Source organism: Erinaceus europaeus, chromosome X (assembly GCF_950295315.1).
Source record: "Erinaceus europaeus chromosome X, mEriEur2.1, whole genome shotgun sequence".
In the NCBI taxonomy this organism is placed as follows: Eukaryota; Metazoa; Chordata; class Mammalia; order Eulipotyphla; family Erinaceidae; genus Erinaceus; species Erinaceus europaeus.
Genome location: NC_080185.1, coordinates 28280694 through 28300513, shown reverse-complemented (window position 1 = coordinate 28300513; position 19820 = coordinate 28280694). Strand labels below are relative to the sequence as shown.

Below are 19820 nucleotides of genomic sequence, written 5' to 3'. Positions count from 1 at the left end.
TGACAGCCACTTAGACAGGATTTTGATAAAAAGAAAATTGACAGCAAATTGGATACTTGTTGGGGGAAGGCACAATCAAGGAACAAGAGAAATGGTGGGGGTGGGGGTGTGACCATGGAGGGAACACAGTTCTCTGCATACATTCTGAGAATTTCTTTATCCTGAAGGTGTCCTTGGCAAGTCTCTGTCCAGATGGTCTGGGGCCATGTCAGCATTGCTTTTTTCTCTCAGGCTCTATCTGCAGTTGCCCCAGCTGTGGTCTGGAGGTGGGGGGGGCACAAATGTTTGGTGACCTCTCTCTTTAATCCAGAGCCTCATTTTCCTCCTCCCCCTCTGTTGTAGTGAACACATTGGGAGTGATTTATTCTGTGTGCTTGTGTAAGGGGGATCATGCATAGTTGAGAATTCAGGGATCCATATGTGTGTGCATGAATGTTTGTGACTAAGAGTGAGTGTGTGTATGTGTGCATGTTGTCTGTTAAGGGGGGGTAGAGCTTGAGGAGTTAAGAAGATAGACAAAAATGAATCTGAATTTACTAAGTACATACAAAAATCTTATATAGCTGAATGAGGGTCTGTCCAGAAAGTAGTTAAATCATACTACTCTTTTCAAAATATTTTTGTTTTTTAACTTATGGAAAGAGAAGAGTGCAGAACAATAGAGAAAGATCCCAGAGCACTGCTCAGTTCCAGCTTATTGCTGGGGACTGAACTTGGGACCACAGAGCCTCAGGCATGAAAGTCTTTTTGTGTAACTGTAATGCTGACTTCCTAGCCTTCATAATTTTCTTAAAAGAACAAAAACAAACAAACAAACAAAAAAGAGGAAATGTTTTCAGGTTAGCGAAAGAACTGTGATTCTAGACCCCTGGGACTTTCCTTTTTTTTTTCTTTTTTCTTCAAAATCCTAACATATATGTGACCTCCGACTAGGGTATAAGACCCCTGAGGGCATGAACTGGGGCTTTCTACTCCAAATTAACCCACACACTGCTCAAAAAGTCAGAGGTATAACTAAATCTCTTTTGTTGGCCAATTAAGTCGTGTGTGTGTGTGTGTGTGTGTGTGTATGCATTTCACAATCTAGATTAGTTCCCAGCCCCCACAGTTAGCTGCCTTCCATCTTTGCTCATGAAAGATCAACTATCAAGAAATGATTCACCTCATCCCCTCTGAAGGTGTGCTTCCTGCTAACAGTAGGTGAGTACCCATTTTCACCCTCACAAGATGGTGCAGGGACATTTTTCAGTGGGGACACTGGGTGCCTCATTCCAGATAGTAGCTCTTCTGCTGAGTTCTCTCAAATTTAACACCCAGGTACTTTGGGGGGGAGATATTTCTTCACCTTGGTACAGCAGTGTCCCATTTAGAGATCTTTCATTACATTCAGGGATCTTTCATTACACCATGCTTTTAAATTTCATTACAGACACAACCAATAGGCATGTTTTTTATTTATTTTAAAATATTTTATTAATTTATTTAAAATGAGATATAGAGATCAGAGCACTGCTGAGCTCTGGCTTATGGCAGCTCTGGAATTTGAACCTGGGGCCTCAGAGACTAGGGATGAAAGTGTTTTTGCATACCATTATACAATGTCCCCAGCCCTGATTTTTATTATTATTATTTTTGCTTTATTTTTATTTATTTATTGGATAGAAACAGCCAGAAATCAGAGGGAAGGGAGTGATAGAGAAGGAGAGAAACAGAGAGACACTTGCAACACTGCTTCGCCATTCTCAAAGCTTTCCCCCTGCAGGCAGGGTCTGGAGGCTTGAACTTGGGTCCTTGAGCACTGTAACATTTACACTCAACCAGGTGCACCATCTCCTGGTGCCTGATTTTTCTTTTTAACTTTTTAAATTTTTATTTATTATAAGGAAGCACTGACAAAAAACATAGGATAACAACTCCACACAATTCCCACCACCAGAACTCTGTATCCCTTCCCCTCCCCTGATAGATTTCCTATTTTTTATCCCTCTGGGAATATGGATCCAGGGTCATTGTGGGATGCAGAAGGTGGAAAGTCTGGCTTCTGTAATTGCTTTCCCACCCAACATGGGCATTGGCAGGTCAATCCATACTCCCAGCCTGTCTCTTTCCCTAGTGGGGCGGAGCTCTGGGAAGCTGGGCTCCAGGACACATTGGTGGGGTCTTCTGCCCATGAAGTCCAGTTGGCATTATCTTAGCATATGGAACCTGGTGGCTGAAAAAAGAGTTAACATATAGAGCCAAAAAAATTGTTCACTAATCATGAACCTACAGGCTGGAATAGCTCAGATGAAGAGCTGGGGGTCTCTGTTTTATAGATAGTTAATAGGCATATTTTAGTTATATTCCAAAGGGCCCACAACTATACTAGTTTTTTTTTTTTCTGAGCCTGATATCTGATATGCAGGTGAGTCCTAGTTATTGTCTGGGGAGATGATTTCATGGCTAGAAAAAGGACCATAAAGCTGGATCAGGAAAGAGAGTAGCTCCCAAATATGGGAAAGGTGTATGAATATTGTTGACTGTAAAACCCATTGATTTGATGTGATCTGGGGCCCATATTCAGCTTAGAAGCCTATGTGACCTCTGAATTCCTGTAGACCTGAGCTCACATTCTGTGGTCATGAGTAGGAATGTTCCAAGCTTCCCCAATTTCAGAACCCATCTTCCTCAGGTGGAGCATAGAGTATGTTGTCCAGCCTCCCTTCAGAGGATGGAACATTCTCTACCATTGTTGATCTACACTGAGGTCAAGGTCCTATGGGGGCCCACAAAGTGATCTATTGTGTTATTCCTGATAGAGATGACCAGTAAGAAAGGAGAGAGTGTTTTATTCGAGGTCTAGGCCCATCATGTCTGTTTGGGAATCTCAGGACTCCCTGACTAATGGCCTAGCTGATGGGGTGGCCTAAAGAGTCATTGTTAAAGTATGCTAGTCTGTTGCCCTTATTCAGCTTTTGTAGTCCTTACTTTAATAAGGTTAGCTTTGGAGTCAGTGAGGGAAGTATAATAGAAAGTTGGTGAGGAGAGTATCTAAGTCTAAGTAGACACTATTTCATTAGGAACTTTATGGTGTCTTTTTAGGTCTTTCTACTTGCTTGCTGCATATTCTGACTCACTGTAGAGTATTGTGCAGTTTTGTTTTCAGGTATATATTTTGCCCTAAGTTATGGATACATGTGCAGATATGTCCTGTCTCACGGGACCTGGTCTATATCTAGGTTTTGGGACTTTGTTAGGAAGTGAACCACCTGAAATGGAATTAGAGAAGCCTATGAAAGGAAAGGTTTCACCCAAGTAATGAGGCTGAAGGGCTGACATTCCACGCCTGACGTCTCTGGACACAGTCTGAAGTGCAGCATGCAGAGGTGGTATTGGTTGCATTTGATTTTTATTTCCTAAGGAGATATAACTGAAGATAAGAAAGGTGAGATAATTTTCTGTTAGTCACATAGTTGGTAAGGGTATGGACTTATTTGTGGCGAGGCTGAGATTTGAACATAGGTTCCAGTGTGTATTTCAGTACCTTTCCAGGCAGCCATTTTGTCAAAATCCAGCTGCCTCCTTAGAAAAGAAGGTAGCTTTTTCTCAGTTTATCTCAGCTCCAGGCAGCAGATACTGTTGACAAATGCTGAAAAATAAATGGCATGATTTGTTTGGAAGGGCAAGGTTTGGACTGAGAATTAATAGGGACCAATGGTTCCTAGCTCACAGCCCTCTCCTTGACATTTTTTGGGTGCAACTTCAGGTAAGTCACAACCTCTCAAGAAATGTAGTTTTTCCCCCCTTTATTCTGTAAAATAAGAAAATATAATACCTACCTACCACCTTCCCAGGGGTTGTTGTTAGACTAAAATGGCATGATTCATTTATCCATGAATCACAAAAGGTTGTTTTAATTATCAGACCTATGTGTTCTCCCCAAAGCTTCAGAATTTATAATACTGTGATTCTCCCAACAAACACTTATTGTCTGCTGGGGTCTGGAGATACGGTCATTTGGAAGACTTCTGAGAAAATAGAAAGCACAAGAAAAATTAGGCATTTTAAAAAAACTACCATCTATTAATGGAACATCTTATTTTTTTCCTACCACGAAGCAGTAGAAACAGGAACAAGAAGGAAAAACAAAAACAAAATTCAAAAGATAATAAGTGGCACATCTTGGGATGTCAGTATTATTATGCATTCTGACACATACTGCAGACAATAGTGAGACTATATCTTTTTATATTTGATGTCACATCACCTTGCTTATACTATCCTTTGTGGGTGTTTATAACATAAAGACTGCCTTTAACTCTCCTGAACTTAAGTTGCTTCTTTAGTCAATAATATTGTGAAAGGGTATATCAGGTTCTACAGAATAATGACTATTTTCCAAAGAGGCTGCAATTTATAGTGTCTGTTTCAGATATGTTTTTTTGTGATTTATTGAAGTAGGCTTTTTTTTGAAGTAGGCTTTTATTAAATGCTCATTCTTTTGATTTTTATGATTCAGTTGAGCATTATTTTTCAGGTATTAAGAACTTGGGACAGTGGAAAGAGCCCAGGACTGGCAAGAACTGGGTTTTCATCTAATTTCTGCTGTCAAATTGCTGTGTGGCCTTGGGAAAACCTCTGTCCTACTCTAAACCTCAGTTTTCTGATCTGTAGAATAGAAAATTTTGCCTAGGCTATAGGTGAGGTCCATTCTATCTCTGACCCATGCTAACATTCTAAGAAGTTTTTGAAACACTCTCATTTTGATGTCAGATATTTTCTCAATATGTTTTGATAGTAGTACCTCCAGTTTATGAATTTTTGCTATGACATGATAGGCAGACTACATGTCTTGAGGAACAATGTCTCCACATTTAATTATCTTGGGACATCACCATTGCATAGCATAAAATGTACCATTTTGTTCATAACCACTGCAGTCTTTGCTGAAAATAGAGGTTATGGAATAGCAATTTAAAGGCTAACTCATTAGTGCTCAGAGATGAATGAGGTGATATGCCAGCAGACCAAATTGGTGTCCAAATGTTTTCATCCAGAGACCTATACCACTTTCCTACACTGTGATATATTAATGGGTAAGTCTTTATCCATTGTTACTGCCTGTAGATGGAATAATCTAGACACAATACCTTCTGGGCATCAAGCACTGTCCACTATCAATTTCTTAAACTCTAGAGAGCTCCAGGAGGCTTGAAGAAAAATTTTAATGATTCCGTAAAGTGCCTAACTTATAAGAATTCAAAGGGTAGTATCAATGCAGTCCCTGCTTCCCTCTCTCCCTCTCTCTCTCTCTCTCTCTCTATCTATCTATCTATCTATCTATCTCCCTCTCTCTCTTTCTTTCTCTCTCTCTCTCTCATAGGTGTTTATTATTGAGCACTAAATAATTCCCAACTATTTCAACTATTTGATGGGAGCAATGGGGCAAATTAGTTCTCCAATTTGCTAAGGCTGTGGACTTACGCATAGTTGAAAGCATTTCTATCCTGGCAATGTTGAAGTTGGTGACTTTTCTGACATTAATTTGTTCCTCCATCTGTGCCATGCATTTGGGAGGACAAGAACAAGGATATCAAGAACAAGCTTGATATCCTAGTGTGTTCCCCCATTTTGTATTGTTGGAGACTTCATCTGAGATTCCCTTCATGTTCTCTCTCTTTCTCTCTCTCCTTTCCTTCCTTCCTTTCTTTTTTCTCTCTTTTTCTTTCTTTAAATTCTCCCCTCTTGTATAAGATAATATCTTAGCCCTGTTACTGATATACATAAAATTATATATTCTTTTGCTAGTGACAATGTAAAAGTAGATGTTTGGAAGAGTCCATTTTGAGATATATAATAAGCCTTACTAATCTGAATAATAGCATTTGGAAAATTGACCTATGCAGTTACTTTTAAAATTCTATAAGTTGTTTTTTTATACTTGACCCTGAATCAATAACAGATTGGAAAAGAAAGTTATATTCCGAACAAACCCCCAAGATCCCTTTAGAAAGCTTTTTAAATTTGACTCAAATTTAGTAGTTTTTGAACAGAGTGGGTTGCTGGATGCATTGATACAAATTCTAATTTTATATAATTACTTTTGAAGCCAGATATTTTCTGGCACACTAATGTCCTCTGCAAAGAACCTTTAATATTAGCATGTTTTATTAAAAAATGCTACACACTAGGGGCTGGGTGGTGGTGCACCTGATTGAGCACACATGTTACAATGCACAGGGACCTGGGTTTGAGCCCCAAGTCCCCATTTTCAGAGGGAAAGCTTTTGCGAGTGGTAAAGCAGTGCTCAAGTGTCTCTCTGTCTGTCTCCCTATTATCCCCTACCCTCTTGATTTCTGGCAGTCTCTATCCAATAAATAAAGGTAATAAAAATACATAAAAACACTAAATATCAAACATTCAGCTTGCACACAAGCAAGGAAATTGGTGCTGTTTAATTTCACCGTTTTATAGAGGAGGTCACTGAGGCTTAGATAATTCAGCTGACTTTGTTAAAGTCACACAACTATGAAGTCATAATGCTTGTCTGTGAACTCAATTTTAGTTAGCTCTAAATTCAATGACCACTACAGATACTCGTCTAAGAATATATACATACATACACATGGCAATTGTGTAAGGTTCTAAGCCAGAATTCAGAAGGCCTTCTTTTATATTTCTCCTTGAGTATATTATGAAGTCAGTGGTCACTACAGACCAGTGCTATGTTATGCTAAAGGGGGAGGGCGAGGGGAAAGATATGTTGAAACAAGAGAGGTCTCTTAGCATTTTACTTCCTGTGACATGCACCCTTTAGTACTGAACTTGGAAAGGTAGGTCTGAGGACAAACATTAAACAGTTCAATAACCTGTTATGTATTTTTTGTGGTGATGGAACCTGTCTGCTAATAAACAAAACAAAACAAAACAAAACAAAACCTAACCTGTCTGCTTGTCTCTTCTCCCCACTCTGCCCATCTATTTCTTGTTTGAACATACTGGTCTTCCTAATTCTGCTTCTGTCCTGTGTTCTACTGGTGCCCTTACAAGGGCTGAAAACAAGCCAAGCAATGTCAACTTTGCTGGTAGAGCTTTAACCCTGTATGTTTCAGCAGGAGGCAATGGTAAATGGTTAATTCTAAGGCCTTTGGCTTCCTTTGGAATTGTAAGCTTCTCTTGTGACTCATCTCTCATTCTCTCTCTTTCTCTTTCTCTCTTTTCTCTGGGCTGGTGTTGCCTTTAAGTTTCTCTTTTTCTTTCTTTCTTTCTTTTTTTCTTTAGGTTTCTTGTTTGTTTTTACCTTATTTCTTAGGTGTGGTGGTTGGTTTTCATCATGATTTGGGGATGAAAGATCCAGCTATGCCTTCTGGATAACCAGAACTCATAACCTCAGTGAGAAGACATAGCTGTGACTCTGACAGGTTAAAAAAAAGTGGCTTGGGCAAGAGGAGACAAGGAAGAATATTAGAAAAATTAATCCAGAGCTAGGCTGTATATGTCAAGATGAGACCCTTAGCTAATAGGTTCTGGCTCTGCTATCTTGAGTGGGGGATATCTGGACCCATGGTTAGGTGCTACCCACGAGCCTTTGGATAAAATGGTCACTTTCGCAAAGTGCAGGGACCGGTTAAGGATCCCGGTTCGAGCCCCCGGTTCCCCACCTGCAGGGGAGTGGATTCACAGGTGGTAAAGCAGGTCTGCAGGTGTCTATCTTTCCCCTTATCTGTCTTCCCCTCCTTTCTCCATTTCTCTGTCCTAACAACAACGACATCAATAACAACAACAATAATAACTACAACAACAATGCAAAAAAAAAAAAACAAGGGCAACAAAAGGGGAAAAATGGTCACTTTGTGGTTGTATTTTGGTGGTTGGAATTAATTTTAGGTTCAGGGGATGTTTTTGTGTAGTTGAAGGAGGCTAAAAATCAGCGACAGCCCTGCTGACTACTTTCCTCTTAGCTGAGTTCAAAGTAGTAGAAAGTAGAAAGAATCCTTATTTTTATACTGTATTTCAGTTATTCAGTCAGAATTTAATTCTAACATGCATGACCATAGCTCTTAAAGAAAGTGAGCAACATGTACTTTTGGAAATAAAAGAAGGATTTTTTAAAAGACAGATACCATTCACACAATCTAGACTATACAGTGATAATGCCTCTACCTACTTTTACTCTGTTAATGGCACATTACCTGTGAACCCCCATATATATATATATATATATATATATATATATATATATATATATATATATATATATAATGCTTTATATAACTTCATAGGAAGGGGAAACTCAGAAAAGCGACATGTGGCCATTTCTTTTCCTGTGAAAGGTTTAATTCCCTATATCCCAAAGTATAATCTCTGTTATAAATCATTCTCTCTCTCTCTCTCTCTCTCTCTCTCTCTCTCACACACACACACACACACACACACACACAATAAACTTTGACACTATCTTTATTGTCTCCCTTTCCATTACAATAAAATAAACCACCCTAAGACCTGTCAGCTATTCCTATAGAGTTTAGCCTTGGCCCCAGCCATAGTGACTTTGACTTGTATTTGCATTTTTTGCTTCCTGACTGATCTATCTCCTTCAGGCTCAAGCCAGGTTTTCGCTGTTCTCTGTGCTTCCCCCCCAAGATGCAGCTGACTCTGTTAATTTAGGCTTAAAGCCCTACAGTGGTTCCCCATTGCCTTCAGAAAAGAGACCAGCTTCTTAACATGGCTTACAGGGCCATTCATGATCTCATCCATTCCTCTCCAGATTTATCTCCTTCTACCTCATTTACACAGTTTCAAGAATCCAACATCTATCTTCCACCTCCTTGCCTTTGCACAAGCTGTTCTCTTTCTCAGAACTCCCCATCCCCCAATCTCCAGGCAGAGTTAGATGTCCCCTCCTTTCTGCTTCACAGTATTTTGTTTACATCTTGGCCTACTGACTTATCACAAGGCCTTGTAAATTGTTGCCAACCTGTGTATCTCCTTTGCTGCAGTTGTTAAATCCTTGATGAAAGAAGTAGTGTTCACTGGCTCATATTTACAACTTTACTGTCTGGCACAAAGTGGTCAGTTAATACAGGTCTTCAGATGAATGAGTGAAAGAAAAATAAGCAATGGAAATGAGGATGTACAGAACAAGATGAATGTGTGAGGTTCAGAGACATCTCCACTGGGGAATCCTGTGCAGTCTGGGAACTCTATGAGACAGTAGGTACCATGGACGAAAAGATGTGTATGTTTGTCAGTACACTAAAATAAACTCCACTCTGATAAGCAGTCCTCTGTATGAAGCTTTACCAGAAATGGCCTGGGTATGAATTCTTTTGGTAGCAACTGATATTTTCCTATGATAAACAAACAAAAAACCCCATAGAACCAAGTAATACAATTCTGGTAAAGAGGAATAAGGCAAACAAATTCCCACCCTTCAGTTAGATACTTTTTGTATCTGGCTGCTCTTCTTTCAGTCTTTCAGTGCATATTTTTTCTCCTCACATTGTGGTAATTATAAATAATACAGTTCTGTATTTGTTGTTTAAAAATCTTTACAACCATCACTAGTGGTTGCATAATTCTCCAGGCCGTGGCTCTTCCTTAATTTGCATAACTCCTTTTAATGCTGGGCTAGTTTTCCTTTGCTCTTTTTTTTTTTTTTTACTGTTATGGCTCAAGTATATATGTTTTCTTGTGTGTCTTTAAGGAGATTTCATTAGGGTAGATTCCTAGAAGGGGAATTACTGGGTCAAAGGGCCTGGAGATGATGTTTTGGCTCCAGGCTAATGTAATCCTAACCTAGATGAAAGTACTCATTTCGCCCAACCTGGGTAACACAGAATATTCTCATTTAAAATAAAACTAAAATCCACTTCTAATTTAATTCATAAATGGTAAATATTACCTTATTTTTCTTGTCTCAAGGTGAACTCATTTTTTACTATGAGCAAGGCTAGTTTGTGTATCTATTATTATCATTATTGTTATTGTTATTACTATTATTTTCTAATTAGGTTTTTGAGGGCTTCTCTTTTCTGGACTGTCCGTTCAGGGTTGAGTTTTTTTTTTTTTTTTTTTTTCAAGTAAGCAACCAGAGGCAGATCTGCGAGGTGAAGCCGCCTCCCAGTTTTCCCTCCCCCTTTACCACCCTCCCCCCCATACTTTCCTCCACCAGGTCCAGTGACAATTGGATGATGCAGTCTTGATTATCATCCGATTCCAGAATGGGTGGCTGTACTCCTTTTCTGAGGGCAGCAAGGACATCTTGCCCCAGAATCATGCCCCCTTTGCTGTTGTTGTCTGCCTTCATTATTTTAGTGAACGTCCTAGGAGGAGCCCCAGGACACAACCCGGAGCACAGGACGAAGATGATATCCATTCACAGCCTCTCCGAGCTGGAGCGTCTGAAGCTGCAAGAGACTGCTTACCACGAACTCGTGGCCAGACGTTTCCTCTCAGAATTCAAACCTGAGCGAGGTGAGCGGTACCCCGGAGTGTGGCGTCCTCGCCTTAGGGCGAGTAGACCCCCCGGGCGGGACGGGGAAGAGTTAGGGGAAGCGGGAGGGTGGGAGGGATTTCTTCCTGGTACCGGACCCCGTCCGGCTCCCAAGATGGGAAGCGGGAGGCAGAGGTAAAGGTTAGTGGAGTTGGTCAAAATCTGGGGGTTTGTGTGTGTTGTGTGGGGACTGTAAGACAGATTGACAGCTACTGGGGACAGACAAGCGGACGGAGGACAGGTGACAGAAAGAGACACGCCAGGTGAGGCGAGACTCTTGAGAGGCGAAGGCGCAGAAGGACGCCCCGAGAGGGGAGACCGGGACGGGCAGAGATAGCGCGGCGGAGAGACAGGGGAGTAAAGGGAGGGAGCGAGACACTGAGTGAGATCCGCGCCAACAGCCGCGTAGGGCGGGAGGGCGGTGCGGGCTCCGGGAGCAGCGGCGAGAGGTAGGTGCGCGGCGCGCTGACCACCTCGGCTGGCCTAAGGGAAGCGAGCGGTGACCCGGCTCTGGAGTGGGTTCGAGCAAGCCGAGGGTCTCAGGGGCGCGGGCGCAGGGGACGCGGGCAGGGGAGGAGAGTGGGGGGGAGCGTCTGCAGTATTGGAAAGTGCCGGGGCGGCAGGTTGGCGAGGTGCGCGCAGCCTGGAGGGAGTGCAGCGAAGGGCTGAGGGACCTCGCGGGCATATACGGCCTCGGGGGTCTCAGCGCGTGGACGGTGGGTGTCGCGGGATCCCCCGCCTCAGCGCGGGGAGCGGAAGGCATGGGGAGGGGGAGGCGCACGCAGTAACTTGAGGACCCCTACTCGCGCAGGCGCTGGAGGTAGATCCCCTCCCCTCGCCTGTTGCGCCTAAGGGCATCTCAGAGACCCCGAATTAGGGGCTCTTAAGCCACGCTTTTAGCTACAGTTAGTACATAGTTCGCTATGTTGTGCGCACGCAGACCCTCAGCTGGTCTAGCGCTTTTGCATTCGCGGAGTCACCTGTCATAGATGGATAGGATCGTTCCTGGTGTCAAACAGGGAAACTGAGACTGGTAGCCAGCAGAAGCACTTTTCGCTGACTGGAGTGGGCTGTTTGAGCCCCTCTCCCCTCCTCCATTACTGCAGATATACAAGCTGAAGGGTTTTTAGCAACTTATCAAATCCTCTTTGTGTGAGTGCGTGTCTTTTTTTTTTTTTTTTCCTTCCCCATAGCTCTGCCTGACGACCGTCCCAACACCTTGGAGAAGTGGTTTCTGCTTCTGAGAGGACAAGAGAGTGGTGAGGGTCTCTTGTACTTGCCTTCGGAAAGATCTAGAATGCCGCAGTGCTCCCCCCAGCCCCCCCCCGAAACTGGGCGGTGCCCACTGCCCCTGGGGCACTCACCCCCTCCCAGAAACCCCGTAGGGGATGGATTCAGGAAATGGCGCACTAACTGCAGACGTGCGTGGGGGCGGTCCCATTGGTTCTACCTAAGTCTGGGGTGAAACCACCCCAGAAAGACAGATCGCCCTGAAGCAGCTGCCCACAGGCTTTCAAGGTGCTCATCCCTGACAGGACATGGGGTGGGGTGGGGGTACTTAGGCTTCGTCGGGGTAGTTGAGTGGACTTAGTTCTGCCACCCACTCACCCACCCACCCACTGCAGGAGCTTTGGGGCACATTTCCCGGGAGGGGGGCGCTGCGGGTCTGGAGGGGTGGGGTTGACTGCGGGAGATTGCTCAGAGTGGTACAGTCCTGCAGCTCCTCCTGATTTGAGCTCCGCAGAGCTTTGACGTCTCTCTCTCTCTCTCTCCCCCCTGCTCCCAGTCGCGTCACTCAAGACATTTGGCGTTCGTCTGGAAGAGGTGCTGGTGAATGAGATTACCCGCCGCAAGCATCAGGAACTGACAGCCGCGATGCAGATCGAAGACGCAAACATGCAGGCTGCTGGCCGTCGCCGTCGTCGGGGAAACGTGGTGCAGAGGGTGGTTGGCCGCATCAGGCGCTTTTTCAATCGCCGCCGCGAGGAGCCCACTCTGCCCCGGGAGTTCACTCGCCGTGGTCGTCGAGTAAGTCAAACCCTGTTAGTGTTAGCCGGAGGGGGGGCTCAGGGGTCTTTCCCGGGGTATACAAAGATGGGGAGGGGGTGCGCGGGAGGATGCGTATGTTTGGGGAGGGGACAGAGTGAACAGAATTAGGTGTATGGGGAGTGTCATTTGCTTGCCACTAAGAACATGTCGGACATTGGTGACTGTGACGCAATGGCCCGAAGAGACCCTTGTGTCTCCCCCTGTAAGGTTGCCTGGGTTTCTCCACAGGGTGCAGTGTCTGTGGATAGCCTGGCCGAGCTAGAGGATGGGGCCCTGCTGCTGCAGACCCTGCAGCTTTCCAAGATAGCCTTTCCAATTGGCAAACGACTTCTCGGGTCCAAAAGGAAGATGAGCCTCAATCCCATCGCTAGACAGATCCCCCAGGTTGTGGAGGCTTGCTGCAGCTTCCTTGAGAAGCATGGTAAGGAGGGGGAGGGGGGCTAAAAATGATGATGCAATCTAGGTGGGGGTGGGGGGGAGAGGGATGATGCTGCCATCAAGGCGGAGGGGGGGCAATTAAAGGCTGAGAGTGTTGGTCTCAAAGTGGGGAGAAAACAATGGGGGTGATGGGGGACAGTGATGAACTGCTTGGGATATTTTTCTGACACTGGGTGGGGTGGGGGTGCAGATGATGAGGAGAAGGGATATGTCATGGAGAAAGGGGGGGATCAGCTACTTAGGACCCCCCCCCTTTTTTTCTTTCTTCCTTTCAGGATTGACCACTGTGGGACTTTTCACAATGGAGTACTCTGAGGAAAGAGTGCGCAAGGTAAATTGGCTCTGTTTACATGTTTTTTTTTTTCCCTTGAATGAAAAAAAGCAGGTGCAGGTGAGGGCTCCCCCCATTGACCTGAGGGGAGTGTTACACCTGGCCAGGAGAGCAGGTCTTTCTACCCTTCCTCCCCAACTCCCTTCCAGGGACGCCATGTTGCCAGATCATCTCCACTGAAACTAGGGGTAGTAGCTAGGAGGGAACCTGCACTGCCTAAGGCAGGCACTTCATGTATCACCTATATTCCTTTTTTCTAGCTGCGTGAAAAATTTGATAAAGGTCTGGATGTAGTGTTCGATGAAAATCAGAGCGTGCATGATGTGGCTGCACTCCTTAAGGAGTTTTTCCGTGACATGAAGGACTCTCTGCTGCCAGATGATCTATATATGTCCTTCCTCCTGACTGCAAGTGAGTCTCTTTTCTCATCCCTTGTCAGTCAAAATAAAAACAAGAAGAGAGTATACAGGGCCTAGGGGTCCTAGGGACAGAAGTCAAGCTGTAAGACCCTAATAAATTACAAAATGTGTATCAGGAGATAAATGAAGGCCCATCTCCAGATTCCTTTCCTCATAGCTTTTAATATTCTATTACAAATAGGTTGTCTGGAATGTTCCATAGAGCTTCTTGAAGCAATGTGTGCCCTCTCCAGGGCAAAGAGGATTCTGGGTTGTCTAGATGGTGTCTAATTTGGATGGTAACATTTCCTGAGCTCAAAGCTTATTCAATGAGCAAAGACAAAACTGCTGGGTACTTTCTTCATAGCCTCCAGCAATTTTCAAACAGAATCATTGGTCCCAGTAATTAGACTGCTAGCCCCCCACTCTCACCCCCCCCTGACCCAGTCCCTGCTTTTCTTTCATTAGCTCTGAAGCCTCAGGACCAACTTTCTGCCCTGCAACTGCTGGTTTACCTGATGCCACCCTGCCACAGTGACACCCTGGAGCGCCTGCTGAAGGCCCTGCATAAACTCACTGAGAACTGCGAGGACTCCATTGGTGTTGATGGACAGCTGGTAAAAAAAAAAAAAAAACAAACCTTAGAAAAGAATAGTGAGAAAGTTGTAGTAGGGGACCTCTGTAATAATATACCTCTCTCTCTCCCCCCTCCTCTCCCTCTCCCTCCCCCTCTCTCTCTTTCTTTTTCTCATTCTCTCAGAGGAAAAAAAGAACAAAAAGAGCCATTTCTAATTGTGCAACTTCTACCACTACCCCAAAGTTAATCACTCTCTGCTTTTCTTTACTAAGGTTTTTGGCAACCGCATGACTTCCACCAACCTAGCTTTGGTGTTTGGAACTGCTCTCCTCAAGAAGGGAAAATCTGGCAGCCGGGAATCCAGAAAGACAAAACTGGGGATTGACCACTATGTTGCTTCAGTCAATGTGGTCCGTGCCATGATTGATAACTGGGATGTGCTCTTCCAGGTGGGTGAAAGTTCTGGATAAACTTTTTTCATAATTCTCTCTCTCTCCTGTTCACAGAACAAGGGAAAGTTGTACATGCATCACGGAAGGAAGAATTTGTACATACATGAAGAAGCAGGAAGCCACAAAATCTCCCAGTCCAGAGCTGGTTTCCCTTCACTAGTTGGTCAGGGTGCCTTTAGTTTAGAATACCTGACAGAAATAAGTACACATTAAGCTATTATCTAATAAAGTTTAACATTTTATTTCTACTCTCAGGTGCCTCCCCACATTCAGAAGCAAGTTGCCAAGCGTGTTTGGAAATCCAGCCCTGAAGCCCTGGATTTCATCCGTCGCAGGAACCTGAGGAAGATCCAGTGAGTGTTGTTCTTGGTTTGTTTACAACAGAATCTTGAAACAGAATCTCCTGGGCTGGGGGGGGGGGCTTCAAGCCTAAGACCCCCTTTATGTTACTGAACTCAAGAACATAAACTGACTTGCCTTTTCAATATCATTTCTATCCAGGAGTGCACGGATTAAGATGGAAGAGGATGCTTTACTTTCTGACCCAGTGGAAAGCTCTGCCGAAATCCGGGCTGCTGTCCTTGCTCAAAGCACACCCTTTGATGAAGGTCAGTTCCCTGCTGGAGGTCAGGCCCTTGCTGAAGGTAAGGCCTTTGCTGAAGTTCAGTCCCTTGGTGAGGGTCAGGCCCTTCTTGAAGGCCAGGTCCTTACTGAAGATGGGACCCTTGAGGAAGATGAGTCCTCTGAGGAAGATGTGTCAGTCAATGAAGAGCTAGTATTCGAATATTTCCACCATGGTGTAGTCTTTGGGGAAGTTCAAGGTCTCGAGATCCCAAATGATCTTGAGATTCAAGTTCCACATCTTGAAGGTATACTAGAACTCGATGAAGAAGATGATGATGATGATGAGGAGGAGGAGGAGGAGGAGGAGGACAATGATGAAGATGATGGTGATGATGATGATGATGGTAGTGATAACAATGATGATGATGATGATACCCTGAATTTTGATGATCTTCCTGCCCTTGAAGATATTCTAGAAGCTGATGATGAAATTCCAGAACTCATTGAAATCCCAGAGTTTGAAGAAATACCATATTTTGATGTGGTCCCAGAGCCTGTGGGTGTTCTAAATGTGCAAGAAATCCCAAACCCTGATCATGACCTTGAGGAAGGGCCAGATTTTGAAAACCACCAAAATCTTAACCTTGCAGAAGTTCCCTATCTTGATGTAATCCCAAACAATGGGGAAATCTCAGATAATGAAATTCCAAACAATGAAGAAGCTCCAGATACTGATGAAATTCCAGACCATGCAGGTGCCTCAGATAATGATGAAAATTCAGCTTCTGAAGAAGATTCCAGTGCTGAACAGGTGCTAGCTCTTGAAGAAATACCAAATGATGAAGGAATTCCAGATCATGAAGATGTCCCACAGGTCAATGGTATTTTAGACTTTGACGAAGACTTAGATTTTGAAGCAGTTCCAGCTCTTCATGTTATCCCCAGTCCTGAAGAAGTCTCTAACAATCACATAATACCAAATCATGAAGAACTCCTAGAAATTAATGAACTCTCAGGCTTTGAAGAAGATCCTGATCTTGAAGAGCTTCTCGCTCTTAATGAAGCCCTAAAAGAGGAGGAAGCCTCAGATGTTGAAAACATGCCAGATCTTGAAGAAACTGCAGAAGTCAGTGGAGTCCTAAACTCTGAAGAGGTCTCAGCTCTTCATGTGGTAACCAGCACTGGAGATGCCTTTGATTCTGATGAAATTGAAGACCAGGAAGAGTCCTCAGAGGTGAGTGCAGTCCTAAGCAATGAAGAAACCTCAGATACTGAAGTCACTTATGTCAGTGGAATTCAAGATGCTAAAGAAAAGCTTAATCTTACAGAAAATTCAGTTCTCAGTGTGCTTCCAGAGTCAGAGCATGTTAAAATTCACAATGAAGTTCCAGATTTTCAGAAAGACCAAGTCACCACTTTGGAAGAAGAGGAAGCTAGCAGTGTGACTCCAGAACCTGAAGATGTCTCTGTTCTCAACACAATTCCAGACCCTCAGCCAGACCTGGCTGTGAATCTTGAAGAAACCTTGAATGTGGAAGCAGTCCCAATGCTTAACGATCCTGACACTAAAGAAGTTCAGAATGCAAAGACAAGTCAGTTTTATAAAGAATATGCAAACTTCAAATTTTCTGTAAATACCACCTTCCTTAAAAACAAGTCCCAGTTTGGTCAAATCATAGACTTCAAGTCCTCCCCAGAGTTATTGAAGAGCGACACCTGCTTTCTCCCTTCCACGAAGTGCTGTAAACTTCCGGCTCCAGCTCTGTTACTCATTTACTTAGTCAAACTAGTCAGGTTAGTCATAGGGTGGTGGTGGTTGTTAGGAGGCCGCCCTCTTCCCCGCCTGGCTGGTGTTGTCCATTTGCTCTAAGCATGGGGTTTCTGCCTAACACTTTCTGTTCTCTAACCCAGTCCCCTCCACCCAAACCCCAGCTTTCACAGTGGGCCTAAACTTGGAGATCTGTGTTCTATGGTTAGATTGTAGTTTTCAAATGGGGATAACATCTCAAATGGGGTTAATAATTTTTGCCTTATCTTTTTGTCTCACACTGTATTTGGATTCTTGAAATTAGGTCTTAGTCCTTGGGTTCTATGCAAGGTATGGAAACAAGAAACATAAGGAGTTAACATTGTTAATATTTTCCAGGTTCCTCTGAGGAGCCCGCTGTGCCCACCGGCACTGCCCGTTCCCATGACGATGAGGAAGGAGCGGGTAACCCCCCCATTCTGGAGCAAGACGTCCCATTGCTCCATGTGCCCCAGGAGAAGGAGGCCGAGTCTGGCATCAGCCACCTCTTTCCTTAGATGTTTCTCCTTCTGCGCAGTGCCGGACAGGGGAAAAGGGTGGGGGTAGACCTGGAATGTCACAGGAAACCATCAGGAGAGTCTTGAAAGCAAAGGTCTGAGGGTAAGAAGGAGTTCCACCTGATGCTCGGGTCAGGCTGAGAATTTCAAACACACTGCCAGCCCCTTGGTGGGGGAAGCTAGGTACCTTCAGTTGGTCAAAGCAGATCTATTTCTGTGTCATGCCCAGGCTCCCTGGTGCTACCTTGCCTTTCTCTTTTACCCCTGATCTTGGCTTTCCTTCAGTGCAGCCCTCCCTTTAATTGATGTGACATTTGTGGTAAACTCCCACCCTAGAGAATTTCACAAATCTCGAGGTGCTTTCCCTCCCCCCAGAGGATTGCATGCTTTTCCTACCTTTCCTACCCCCCTCCTGAAAGCTCAACTGGAAAGGCCCTCAAGAGGCATGCTAAGACATTAAGTCAGTCAACAGACAGCTTATAAACAACGCTAAACCATGTCAAACCAACTCATAGTCGTGTCCCCACCGATCTCCACTGCCTCAGAATAAATTTTTCCCAAATTATTTAGATCATTGGCTCATCAAATAGTCACCCTCCCCTCCAAATTCTGTGCAGTTTTGCTCAGATTACACCAACAGGGAAACCTCAAGTGTAATCTTATCATGTTTTTCCCAGTCAAAAGTTAGAGAACAAATTTGATTTTATTAGCAGGATCAATTTTACAGACAGCTGACATTCACACCCTGTTGTCAGCAAAAACAGTTATGTAAGGATACATAATTCCAAGTAGTTAAAAAAAGAAGCAACTAATTATAATAGTTCTTAAACTGTCGTCTCTGTAGATCCTCTATGCAGGACAATACAAATTTGTGGGGCATGCTCTGGTAACACACAAGTATGGGTTATGTATGACATCCAAAATTATACCTGATATTGAGGGGGTAACAATGGCTGAGGTTCCTAGAATGAAGAATGTATTGTATTGAGGGGCAGTTATTGATCACACAATGGGTAACAACTGAAGAACTCGAAGATTTGTGATTGTGTTAAAACTTCTCTGGCATTTAATCATTAATAAACATCTGTATTGTGGCAGCAGCATATTTATGGCTTACTGTGTGATTTTTTTCTCCAAAACATTTTGTTGGAGAGTTGGGGGAAGTTTGACTGGAACTGGAGGAGTAAAAGTGGGGGAAAGGAGATGGGTCCTGGGAAAAAAGGTAATATGCAACAAAGAGGAGGAGGAAGTGAAGAAAAAATGAGAGGAGTGACCAGGTTAAAAAAAAGTGAGGGTTCTAGGGAACAAAGGGGATGAGTGATGTTAAATATAGGGAAAGAAATGGGGCATTAAAAGGAGGATGCCATATGGAATGAAGAGGAGGGGGTGACATGAAAAAAGAGAGTGATAAAGAATAAAGTGGAAGGATGATGAAATAAAGAGGAGGGATGGTGGGGAATAAAGAGGGCTGATGAGGAATAAAGAGAAAATATGGTGGAGAGTTATGAAGGGTGATGGGGGACAGGGGTAAATAGCATAATGGTTATGCAAAACAGACTGTCATGCCTGAGGATCTGAAGTCCCAGGTTCAATCCCTTGCACCACCATAAACCAGAGCTGATCAGTGCTCTGGTAAAAAAAAAAAAAAAGGTGATGGGAATAAAGAGAAAGGGTGATGGGTAGTAAAGAGAAGAGATGATACAGAATGAAGAGGGGTGATGGGGATTAAAGAGGAGAGGTGATGGGGAATAGCAAGGAAGAGTGGTGGGAATAAAGAGGAGAGGGCGATGGAGAATAAATAGAGGTGATGGGGAATAGAAAGGAGAGGTGATGGGGAATAAAGAGCAGGGGTGATGGGGAATAGAAAGGAGAGGTGATGGGAAATAAAGAGCAGAGGTGAAGGGGAATAGAAATGAGAGGTGATGGGGAATAGAGAGCAGGGGTGATGGGGAATAGAAAGGAGAGGTGATGGGGAATAAAGAGCAGGGGTGATGGGGAATAGAAAGGAGAGGTGATGGGGAATAAAGAGCAGGGGTGATGGGGAATAGAAAGGAGAGGTGATGGGGAATAAAAAGCAGGGGTGATGGTGATTAGAAAGGAGGGGTGGTGGAGAATAAAGAGGAGGAATGATGGGAATTTTGAGTAGAGGTGATGGGGAATAAAGAAAAGGGAAGATGAGGAATAGAGAGGAGGGGTGATGGGGCATAAAGAGGAGGGGTGACAGAATAAA

The 19820-nt window shown here is 43.9% G+C and overlaps 1 protein-coding gene across 2 annotated transcripts in view; it reads left to right on the top strand.

Moving 5' to 3' along the window:
- Positions 1–18695, top strand: part of ARHGAP36 (Rho GTPase activating protein 36) — a 35062-nt gene extending 16367 nt beyond the window's left edge. Inside the window, exons 2-12 of one of the 2 annotated variants that reach the window (XM_007517028.3) lie at positions 10300–10458; positions 11671–11736; positions 12264–12505; positions 12755–12947; positions 13240–13295; positions 13556–13706; positions 14162–14310; positions 14543–14719; positions 14978–15075; positions 15224–15330; positions 17433–18695. In XM_007517028.3, coding sequence (XP_007517090.1) covers positions 10300–10458; positions 11671–11736; positions 12264–12505; positions 12755–12947; positions 13240–13295; positions 13556–13706; positions 14162–14310; positions 14543–14719; positions 14978–15075; positions 15224–15330; positions 17433–17590 — 1556 coding nt within the window. In that variant the 3' untranslated portion in view covers positions 17591–18695. Of the gene's footprint in view, positions 1–10190; positions 10459–11670; positions 11737–12263; positions 12506–12754; positions 12948–13239; positions 13296–13555; positions 13707–14161; positions 14311–14542; positions 14720–14977; positions 15076–15223; positions 15331–17432 lie in introns of those variants that run through there. The other variant, XM_007517027.3, reaches the window with a different exon arrangement.
- The last annotated feature ends 1125 nt before the right edge of the window (positions 18696–19820 follow it).